Source organism: Schistocerca cancellata, chromosome 3 (assembly GCF_023864275.1).
Source record: "Schistocerca cancellata isolate TAMUIC-IGC-003103 chromosome 3, iqSchCanc2.1, whole genome shotgun sequence".
Classification (NCBI taxonomy): domain Eukaryota; kingdom Metazoa; phylum Arthropoda; class Insecta; order Orthoptera; family Acrididae; genus Schistocerca; species Schistocerca cancellata.
In genome coordinates this window covers 691,488,661-691,501,027 of record NC_064628.1, presented here as the reverse complement: position 1 = coordinate 691,501,027, position 12,367 = coordinate 691,488,661, and the positions used below count along the sequence as shown (strand labels likewise).

At 39.7% G+C, this 12,367-nt stretch overlaps 1 protein-coding gene across 1 annotated transcript in view; it reads left to right on the top strand.

Annotated features, from left to right (window-relative positions):
* LOC126176514 (collagen alpha-1(IX) chain-like) overlaps positions 1-9,965 on the top strand; it is a 341,330-nt gene extending 331,365 nt beyond the window's left edge. Inside the window, exon 26 of the mRNA XM_049923671.1 lies at positions 8,135-9,965. Coding sequence (XP_049779628.1) covers positions 8,135-8,483 — 349 coding nt within the window. The 3' untranslated portion in view covers positions 8,484-9,965. The remainder of the gene's footprint in view (positions 1-8,134) is intronic.
* Positions 9,966-12,367: the final 2,402 nt, after the last annotated feature.

Here is a 12,367-nt window from a genome sequence, read left to right as displayed (position 1 = left end):
TTAGCCCCAATCCATATTCACCTGCTACGTTTCCTTCTCTTCCTTTTCCTACTGTCGAATTCCAGTCACCCATGACTATTAAATTTTCGTCTCCCTTCACTACCTGAATAATTTCTTTTATCTCATCATACAGTTCCTCGATTTCTTCATCATCTGCAGAGCTAGTTGGCATATAAACTTGTACTACTGTAGTAGGCATGGGCTTCGTGTCTATCTTGGCCACAATAATACGTTCACTATGCTGTTTGTAGTAGCTTACCCGCACTCCTATTTTCCTATTCATTATTAAAGCTACTCCTGTATTACCCCTATATGATATTGTATTTAGGATCCTGTATTCGCCTGACCAAAAGTCTTGTTCCTCCTGCCACCGAACTTCACTAATTCCCACTATATCTAACTTTAACCTATCCATTTCCGTTTTTAAATTTTCTAACCTACCTGCCCGATTAAGGGATCTGACATTCCACGCTCCGATCCGTAGAATTTCTTCTCTTTTCTTTTCTCTTTTCTTTCTCTTGATAACGACGTCCTCTTGAGTAGTCCCCGCCCGGAGATCCGAATGGGGGACTATTTTACCTCCGGAATATTTTACCCAAGAGGACGCCATCAACATTTACTCATACAGTAAATCTGCATACCCTCGGGAAAAATTACGGCTGTAGTTTCCCCTTGCTTTCAGCCGTTCGCAGTACCAAAATAGCAAGGCCGTTTTGGTTAATGTTACAAGGCCAGATCAGTCAATCATCCAGACTGTTGCCCCTGCAACTACTGAAAAGGCTGCTGCCCCTCTTCAGGAACCACACGTTTGTCTGGCCTCTCAACAGATACCCCTCCTTTGTGGTTGCACCTACGGTACGGCTATCTGTATCGTTGAGGCACGCAAGCCTCCCCACCAACGGCAAGGTCCATGGTTCATGGGGGGGGGGGGGGGGGGTCGTTTAAGTAATAACCTTAAAGATCGATCGAGGATGGATTAGTAAAGACAGGTGACTGGTACTTTAGGATGTGCGGGGTTCTAATCTCTGCCCATCTACCCCGGTTTAGGTTTTTAGTGGTTCCCATAAATAGTTTAAGGTGAATGCTGCTATAATTCGTCTGAAAAGGATATGGTTGATGTCCTGCGCTATCCGAGCCTGATGTTCCACGATAGGGTTACTTATCTTCCATTTTCTTACTAAATGATATATTTTCCATGGGAAAGACAGTCTTAATGAACAGCTGGACGTCATCTGATATCTTAACCAAATTAGTGAATGATTGTTTGCCTGGGTATTAGTAAAACAAGCGTCAGCCAATGATGTTTCTTCCATAATAACACAATAGCGGTTGCAATATATTGGAACATCGGTGTTTCTCTCCGCACACCGCCATGTACACGTGGCTCAAGCAGCACCAGAGATATAGAATATCATAGAATGGCAACACCGCGACTGTGAATAAAGTTCAACAACCCTCCGCCATCCTTTATGCTGTCAAAACAGTTGGCGTTGTATAGGATTGTAGTAGATTCTGTGTCAGGTACTACCAAATAACATCCAATTATTAATGTTTAGCAATTACAGCAAGAAACAAAACTATTCCTGACTGTATTGTACGAACATTTAATTTATACAGCCTTTCAGCACCGAGTTTAATACATTCACACAAAATACTCTAGTCGCAGACGTCGATTGCGTCAAGTTCAGACTGAGAAGACACGTTCCACGTGGTTTAATACGTCCTTTACTATACATAAGATAGCCAAAATTTAAAGAAATGGAAAACCTGTAGAAGATACGTGTAATGCACATGTCCCAGAGACAAAGTGTTCAAAGAGAAATGGCCTAGAAAAAGTTTGCTTTTCTATAAACTGTACATAGCATGCAGTTAAATTTGTATTACAATTTGTAAGAAATGAAATTAACTACGTGTTACATAGGTCAAATACGGAAACTCTGACTTACGAATCAGGTACAATACATTACACCCAGCCAGTCGAATATGGATTATTTTAAGTTCATGAAATTAGTGCTTAAAACACTATCTAGCTGAAATGTCTTTCTCCTGAATCAGTTGAACATCTTCTCGTTACATAGATCCAAATTTTATAAAATGACTACCCATGTATGAAAGGATACCAATATTGTTTCATTGAGTAATTTACAGTTTGCTCATTCTACTTTGCGTACAAACGGTTCCCACTACAATTTGAAGTTATACTTTAAAACTACTAACTACATTTCTTATGTGAAACTGTAATTCTTTAAAAATTTAACACAAAGCAGCAAAGGCAATTATAGTAGTATTGTTTCTCATAAATGTGAAAAACTATATCAGTTATTTTATATTACTCTCACGAAAGAGACGTAATTTACCACACCCTCCATCCCAAAACTAAGTTTTCATAAATTTCGACAACATTGTCTGTGGAGCGCATCTATCTGGTGCTAACTTTGATTACAACAGTCGAGATGGCAATAACATTTGTTTGTATGACCGATTTCTACTTATGTTAAAGCCATCCTTAGATATTTTGGCCCCCCTGTGGCTGATACTGGCGGGTCCTCCGTTTTTCACGTGATACTACGATCGTGCTCTTTAACATAAGCCGAAACTGGTCATATAAACTAATTTAATTGCGATCTCGACTGTTGTTTTAATCAAACTAAGTTATCAGTCACAAGAAAAACTTAACGCTCTTACGTTCCTCGCGTTTCGGAAATGCTACAAAGTTGATTATACTGCTAACCTTTGTTAAGAATCTTCATCGACACAGAATTCTGGGAATATCACCTGCCTTAAGTTACATGACAAGGAAAACTTGGATGTAAGCGCTAACACGAGTAAACGACTAATTAATGCACACTAAATACAGCACAGTTACAGAAAATTTATAAAAATATGTACTAAACACCAGTCTCCAATCTTTTTTTTTTCAGATATGTGCATGTATTTATATTCCGAGCACAGGGCATGCACGATTTCGGAAACATATGCAGCAGTTATGTAACTTACAAATCGAAACAAAACTCTCTCGCTTTCTCAACGACGACCACATAAAATGTGGCTTCTAATAGTTTGGAATAGTACCACAGGCTGCGCTGAGTAACGTGCGTCAGCCTCTCTGTGTGTTCTAAAGATGGCAGGGATAAAATCAACAGTTCGTACAGAAACCAGACTGCAGTTATAAGACTCGAAGGACGTGGAAGGGAAGCCGCACTGGAAAAGACGGTGAGAAAGGGCTGTAGCCCACCCTCATCTTATACAATCCTTACACTGAGCAAGCAATAAAGGAAACCATTGAGAAATCTAGTAAGGGAATTAACATTGAGCAAGACGAAATAAAAAATCTGTAGTTTGTCAGTGACACTGCAATTCTGTCATAGACGGCAAAAGACGTGGAGGACGTGGAAAATCAATTGAACGGAATGGATAGTGTCTTGGAAAGAGGCTACAAGACGAATATCAACAAAATTAAAACAAGGGTAACGTGGTGTAATAAAATTAAGTCCGGTGTAGCTAAGAGAGTTAGATTAGTAAATGAGACATTAAAAGTTATGGAAGATTTTGTTATTTTGGCAGCAAGAGAACTGACGATGGCCGAAGCAGAGAGGATATAAAATGCAGACTGGCAATAGAACGAAAATATTTTGTGAAACTTGTTCAGATTCAATAGAAATTTTAAAATTTGTTTGTAGAGTAATCTTGAACGGAAGTGAGACGTGGACGTTAATCGACTGTGAAAAGAAGAGAACAGAAGGTTTTAAAATATGCTGCTACAGAAGAATGCTGAAGATTGGATGGGTAGTTTGCGAAACTAATGAGGAGGTACCAAACAGAATTAGGGAAAAAATAAATTTGTCACTAAACTTGACTAAAAGAAGGGATCGATTGATGGGACACATTCTGAGGCATAAAGGAACTGAAATTTGGTAGTGAAGGGAAGTGTGGATGGCAAAAATTGTAGAGAGACACGAAGACATAAATAAAGTAAGTAAGTCCAAAAACATGAGGGTTGCAGTAGTTATGCAGAGACAAAGTGGTTCGTGCAGTATAAATTAGCGTGGACAGATGCATCAAACCAGTCTTCGAACTAAAGACCACAAGAACAATTAAGGTCATTTTTGCCACTAATGTTGAAGCTGCAGAAATTATTTACATTTTTCCAGTTGTGTTGCACTATTTATAATGAATTTAATTAGTGAACAGAGTAAATAAAAAGAATGTAAAAATCTTATTGGGAGATTTCAATGCTCAGTTGGGAAAAGAAAGGAAATATAAAGATATAATTGGAAAATGGAGTCCACATAAATTTACAAACAAAAACGCTCAAAGACATGTAGAACTCTGCAGAGAACACAACCTTATATCTAAATCAACATACTTTAAGAGGAAGCCAAGTAAACTTAAAACATGGAAACATCCAGACTGGAGGAAGGGGGAGTGGCTGCTAGACCATGTCTGTATGGACAAAAATTTTCATAAGGAGATCCACAATGTTTAAGTACTGAGAGGAGTTGACACAGGCTCAGACCATTATACAGTTAAAATTAAAATCAAATTCACTCCGTTAAAGAAGAGGACCGGAAAAACTAATAAAATAAAAAGGAGGTTTGACCCACATCAGCTGATTAAAAATAATAAATACCAACAAATAACACAAACCATCAAATTAACAGATGATCTAGAACAACTAGTGCCTAATCTTAAAAAAGAAGCAGAGACTCTAGCGCCCTTGAACCCCTGAAGGAAACATGCATGGTGGACATCAGAATGTGACAAATTCCATGAAGATAGACACCAACCACGGTTAAAGTTTCAAACACATATAACTGAAGATAATGCCATTAACCTAAAAAATGAAAGAAAAAAATTCACACAAAATATTAGAAGAATCAAGAGAGGATTCCATAAAGATATTATAAACTCTACAGAAAATAATTATCATAAAACGAACTCCAGGAACTACTATAAAATCTTTGGGAAACAACTACAACAATATGAGGCCCCTACACTAATACTGAAAGATGATGATGGAAGAATGACACACAGTAGCAAGGAAAACGCAGAAATCATGGAAAAAGCATTTAACCAACTTCTGAATTGCGAGGAACCCTTACAAATCAACATAAATACCCCAATAAAAACCAAACCTAACAAAATAGACCCTCGAATTTTCCAAGAAGTAAAAAAAATTCTTAAAGAACAAAAAAATTATAAGGCATGTGGAGAAGATCAGGTTTTTGTTGAAATGTGGAAATATGCAAAGTGACACAGTCAAGATCTCCTTACACATGGCTCTAACAAACTCCCCGAACATTGGACCACAGCTATCATCCACCCACTACACAAAAAGGGAGATAAGAGCAACCCAGACAACTACAGAGGAATCTCTCTCCTAGATTGCACATACAAAATCCTATATGAAAGAATCAAGGAGCAATTAGAACAGGAGTTATGGGAATATCAGGGAGGTTTCAGACCATGGAGAAGCTGTGCAGAGCAGACAATTAGTTTAAAATTGATTATGGCATACTACAAGAAACGGAACAAACCTCTGGCAATAACATTTGTAGATTTTAAGAAGGCATATGACTCTCTCCACAGACCTTCGGTATTAAAAATTTTAAGAAATCTAGGACTCCATCCAAAACTAATAAAAATAATACAACTCACTCTAACCAACACCAAATCAAAAGTGAAGTTTAGAGGAAAAATTTCGGAACCATTCCTCATAAAAACTGGCTTGAGACAAGGTGACTGCCTATCACCATTACTGTTCAACTGTGCACTGGAATACATAATGAGAGAATGGTACAAGGACAATCCAAAGATGATAAGAATTGGAAGCGCAAAAGGTGATATTAGCTTAAACTGCTTGGGATTCGCTGATGATCTTGCTCTCCTAGCAAACACCGTTCGAGAAGCCAGGCAACAAGTGAAATCACTACAAAGCAGAGAAAGTAGGCCTTAGAATATCATTTGAAAAAACGGAGATTATGCTAACTGGTCCACCATTTGCAAACAAAATTACAATAGGACAACAGGAAATCAAAATTGTTGATAGATTTAAATATTTAGGCGAAATAATAACATACAATCTAAATGAGAAGCCATCATGGCAGAATAGAATAAAAAAACTGAACTACGCAAATTACATTACCAAAACTACATACAACAAAAAAAGCGTATCTATAGATGCAAAATTAAAACACTATAAAACAGTTACACAACCAGAAATAATGTATGCAGCTGAAACTATCTTAAAAACAACTAATACAGCATAAATTGACAGAATACTAAAAATGGAAAGAAGAATAATTAGGACATGTATAAATAAACAGTACAAAATAAATGGACATTGGAGAATAGCATCAAATGAAACAGTATATAAGAAAATAGAACCAGTCATGAGCACGATCAGGAAGAAACGCATCTCATTCTTTGGACATCTGATAAGAACTGCAGAAAACAGAATTAGTAAAAAAATGATCCAAAAATTGTGGAATAGCAAGAGCGACATCAAATTGATCACAGAAATTAAGGAAGATATAAAAGAAATCCAAATTACCGTAGATGATCTAAAAAACAAGACAGATAAAACCAGAATACTGCAAGACCCGTTAACTAGACTACAAATGAAAATCAATAAAAGGAGTACAGGAAGAGTGGTCTCAGATGAAGAAAGAAAGAAAATATCTAAAAGAATGAAGAAATATTGGGCAGTCAGAAGAGCAAAACACCTTTCATATAAGAATAGACTCTAATAATTATATTACCTAAATATCATATTAAGTTATTGTTGAGCAAAAATTGTATCACTGTGTAACAACTTGTTTACAACTTTGTATTTTTGACTAGAGTGGTCCAATGAAGGCCATAAAATAATAATAATAAAGTGAATGTAATGTGACGTCAACGAGACGGTAAACGTTAGTAAGTTAGTTACTTGTTCAATAGTTCATTTAAACGATTCTTTTCTCAAAACGACGTGGAACGAGTCATTTTACAGTTTAATTATGTATAAATGTTCAGTGTTAACATAAATGAACACATTATTCTTTAATCCTACTCGTGCAGCTACATTATACTTACTGCCCGGTTTTGCAATCATTACTTTCTTTCTAAGTCATGAATTACCTCAGAAAATTATTCCATATGACATTACTGAGTGAAAATATTGTTTCCAAGACTATGAGTTATACTAAGCGCGAAAGTAGTGGACCTTAATTATTTGCATTGTTCAGTAGTATGCTTCTTCCAGTTCAGGTTTTCATCAGTACGCACAACGAAAAATTTGGAGCATTCTACCCTACTTAATGACTCCTGTTTATGTGCTACATCAATTGTTGGTATGAAGTGGACTATAGTGTGCTTTTTTTTTCAAAATTTAGGGAGAGTCCGTTTCAGAGAACGACTTAATAATTTCTTAAAAAACGTAATTAACAATCTTCTGTTGCTTTCTCTCTGGTGGAATTTATTATAACACTCGTATCGTGTACAAGTACTAGATCTGCTTGTTGTATGTTAGGTCGGTCATTCACATATACAGTCCTCTGTTCGATATGTCGGAGGAATACAACATTGCGAATGGGGTTTCCACTTATAAGTTACAAAATACTGGCCTATCCCACACTTGTAGCATGGAGGTGGTGTCCCCTTTGCCATTGGATATTCAAGGCCCATTGAGGAACATGTAAATTACGATTGTGTACCCATTTCTTTTCCTCCAATTATAGCGCCGTCTGTGGCGAAACGAAGAAATCGTAATCTGTAATAAAAAACGTGGGGTCCCATTGAAGATTGCAAAGTTGGCCGCCGCCACGCGCGCACGGGCTCGGGTGGGGGATCGAATGGGGTATCATTGGATGTCCACCTCGGAGACAAACAAATTGGAATCACAACTTTTTCTGATTCATGCGTGGTTTTCGAGATATTTCAATGTCTCCAGTTAAAATGAAGACCCTGTATAATGAATAGGAGTGGACCCAAAACTGAACTCTGCAGTACTCCTTTTGTGATTTCAATAAAATTTTCTGCCTTTCTATCATTGCTCGAATTATTCGGCACAACTTTTTTTATTCTGCTCATGGATCGGCGTTCCTCTCGCGATGACTTCCCTTTGCTGATTGTTCTTTTCCGCTTGCCACAGGCCTACCAAGATGGTGTGGCACGGTTCGAGGCCCGACGGCGAGCGCCGCACGGACGCCTACTGCAACGCGTGGCAGTCGAGCGGCGGCGAGGGGCTGGCAGCGTCTCTGGCGTCGCGACGCCTACTGGAGCAGGCGCGCGCGCCCTGCCGCAGTCGTCTCGCCGTGCTCTGCATAGAAGCCACCAGTCACCTCACCTACCGGCGCCGCCGCAAGACAGACGCAGGTGACGGCAGCGGTGGCGGCGGCGGCGGCGGCGGCGGCGGCGGCGGCGTGGCGGAGGGCAGCGAAGGCGTCCGCGAAAAGGAAGAAGCCGTCCCAGCGCAGGGGGACAGCGGCAGGAGCGAGTAGCGTCCCCACAAGCTGCAAACGAGACGTCGCCTTACAGTCAAACGTGGCGATAACGCCACATACCACGAGCACCAGAGGACTATTGTGAACAAAAACTCAGGTGTCTCCCTCCCCTGTTCTAGCTTCGTTCTCTGCCGAACAAAATTTCATAGACACGAAGTGTCATCGACACACGGCGAGTGTCCCGAGTGTTTGCATAAACTGGTCAAAAGTGTGTTTACTGTGTGTTTTAAAATTACGCAGACTCAGTTTTCCAGTGAGTATGGAACTTCTACTGTGTGCCAAATGGACCTTACTACTCGTGCATCAAGTCTTCACCTAGGAACTTCGCAGTCGTACGACATTGCACTACAGAGCCACTGCTGTATCAAAAATCTCACTCCCTCCGCGCAACTTCCTCTTACGAACATTTTGTCTTGGATCAGGATCTCAAAATTGTATTGAATCAGTTTATGACGTACTTTCATAATACCCTCTAGTTGTGATAACAAACATCGCCTCCGTAGCCGACTGGTCACTGCTTTGGCTGGAACGAGGCGGATCTGACATCGATTCTTGGTAATCCAAGGATTTGTACATCAAGACCTTACATAATACACTCTGCCTCGAGAAGACAGTTGATAAACTCCTTAAAGCTAAGTAGTCGATCAGTTTTGTGAAAGTCGACATTAACGGCCAGAAGATCTCTGTGTGCAAACCAAATGTAACTGCATGACGACAGCCAATGTCAGTTTCAGATTCAAATATCGGTCAACGTGACAGCAGAGTTTGCAATTCCCATACCCTGTTTACTGACAGTCCCATACACAATGAGAATTTTCGTAAACTGATACAGCTGTGCATGTTACGTGAAGCAAAGAATCAATAAGGCCACAGAGATTCAGGTGAGGAGCATCATTCTGGCGAGTAAGATCTGGGAATTTAAATTCATTAATTTATCATAGAGTTTGACATTTGTACAAAGTTCAGAGACCATCTGCTACTGACGTTTCAATGCACTGATTTCGGTGAGTCATGTCGAATAGAAACGCAGGAAATACAACAAACGGCACCAGAAGAAAATCTAAAAATGACATTTCTGTACAACTGAATAATTATTCGATTACGCACTTGCACATAACGAACAAGAACTAATTGCACAAGTTATCACTGGAATTGTATTGCTGGATTAGTGATAAAATTAAGTAAAGATTAGTGCAGGAGTATGTTACAGATGGCACGCGACGTGATGACGTGCGTGCAACAATATACTCATCATCCAAGTGAGGAGAAGTGTATTTTCACGTAACGCTTCTTGATATCGAATTCGTGAAGTATTTCGCGTAGTGTTTAAATTCTTTTTGTACTGATAAATTATTTTAGTTACTTATTATATATATTGTAAGCTGTAATTAAATTATTTTCAGAATAATGTGTAATAATATATGTGTATACTAGTCAATAACAAACTTTAATCACTGTCCTCTGTAAAAATCTTTCTTGTAAATTCATTTTAGAAATAACAACACTTCCCAATTAGAACAGTAATCAAGAAGTTTTCACGTCATTTAAGATCCAAGACGTCCTACATCAATAACCGGACAGGTTGTTTTGTTTTTCAAAAAATAGCAAATGTACGATGTTTTGCATGAAATTGGCGCTGCCATGAACTACTCGCAGAAATATCATAGAAAAAAGTAAAGATTCATGATTAGCAAACTTCATCATTAGAAATTTGCTATCAACCATTGGCTTTGTTCTGCTGTGGGGACAGCTAAATATTCCAAATGTGCCTTCCGAAGTTCTCATATAAACCGTGGGAGAAGATAGTGACTGGGAGTGAAGTGTGATCAAGAACTGGGTGCTACTATAAGGGTATATCATACAGCGAGCGGAAGCAAATGCTGTTCAAATATGCAGTTACAAGAGACAATAAAATAATATAAATTGGGCTGAGTGTAGACTCGCGCCAGCGGTATTTATCATATTCTGTGCTGTGAAATTTCATTCGGTTCAGCTCTTTCATTCATTCTGAATAACAACTTCGCGAAGATTTATTGGACTCAGTGTAAGTGTTAAATTCTTTAGCTTCATCGCGTTTCTTTTCCCATTAACAAGCATATAACTAAGAATCATGCATTGAAACTCAAAATTTCATCATCAGCTTCCTTAGCAAACGTAATGGAATCACTGATGTTATAAGTATTTACTTCATGACAGACTCCAGCGACTCCGAAATCGATCCTCAAGAACATAGTTGTTGATGTATAATACTTTGTCAGTAGACTATCGGCACACAGCCAAAATAAACCACCGTGCATCTTGCTTGAAATTACACGGGATAACGATATGAACACCTCCAGAATAATTAGACGCTTCGAAGTGCCCGCTTTCGTGACGGGGAGACGCGCCGACTCCGGATCGCCGTCCAGCCTGGATGTGGTTTTTAGGTGGTTTCTCACATCCCAGTAGACGAATAGCGGACTGGTACTCACGTTTCGCCTCAGGCACACGGTACACAAACATTTGGAACACTTTCTCAAACGTGCTCACGAGACAACACTAGACTGATAGGGTGCACAGTGCCCGTCCCGAGGGAAAGTTGTGGTGTCAGAAAAGACCATCCAGCCTCCCCACTATCACTAAGGCTACGCTCACAGTGACACCGTCGCCAGAAGCCGTCCGATAACATCGGCCGACAGTTTGATCACAGTTCGTCCGACCCCTTCGTCAGGTTAGAGTAAAACTATTCTATGTATAAATTAGGTTAGATTTTAACCTACGGTGGGACAGACACCACGACATCTCTGTGCTTGGAGACGAGAACTGCTTTGCGGTATTTGCTATTAAAAAGAATACGAGGGTCACTCCAAAAGAAATGCACACTATTTTTTTTAAATCCATATCTTATTCTACACGTTTGAAAGTTTTACAGTGTGCAGATACAACATTTAGGAACAATATTTTCATTTCTCCACGAAATTTCCATCCCTCTCAACAACCTTACGCCATCTTGGAACCAGCGCCTGTATACCCGCATTGGTAAAATTCTGGACCAACCTGTTGGAGCCCTGTTTGGCAGATGGCACAAGGGAGTCATCATCTTCAAACATTGTTCCACGAAGAGAGTCTTTCAGTTTCCCAAAGAGATGATAGTCACATGGAGCCAGGTCAGGACTGTAAGCAAGGTGTTTCAGAGCTGCCCATCCGAGTTTTGTGATCGCTTCCATGGTTTTTTGACTGACATGTGGCCGTGCATTATCAGTAACAGCAAAACATCCTGCTTTTGCTGATGTGGTCGAACACGACTCAGTCGAGCTTGAAGTTTCTTCAGTGTCGTCACATATGCATCAGAATTTATGGTGGTTCCACTTGGCATGATGTCCACAAGCAAGAGTCCTTCGAAATCGAAAAAACCCGTAGCCATAACTTTCCCAGCAGAAGGTGTGGTTTTGAATTTTTTTCTTGGGTGAATTTGCATGATGCTACTCCATTGATTGCCTCTTCGTCTCTGGTGAAAAATGATGGAGCCATGTTTCATCACCTGTCACAATATTTCCAAGAAATTCATCTCCACCAATCTCGTACTGTTCCAAAAGTTCGCTGCATACCGTTTTCTTGTTTCTTTGTGAGCCACTGTCAACATCCTGGGAACCCACCTGGCAAAAACCTTTTTTAACGCCAACTCTTCCAGTATTCTGCAAACACTTCCTTCCTCTATCCCTGGTTGCGTGACAATTCGTTCACTGTGATGCGTCTGTCAGCAGTCACCAATTCGTTAACTCTCTGCACATTGTCTGGAGTGTGTGCAGTACGAGGCTTGCCGCTGCGAGGACAATCCTCAATATTGCCGTATTGCCGTGCCCACTTTCATCACGTAACCTGCTTGCCCAACGACTAACTGT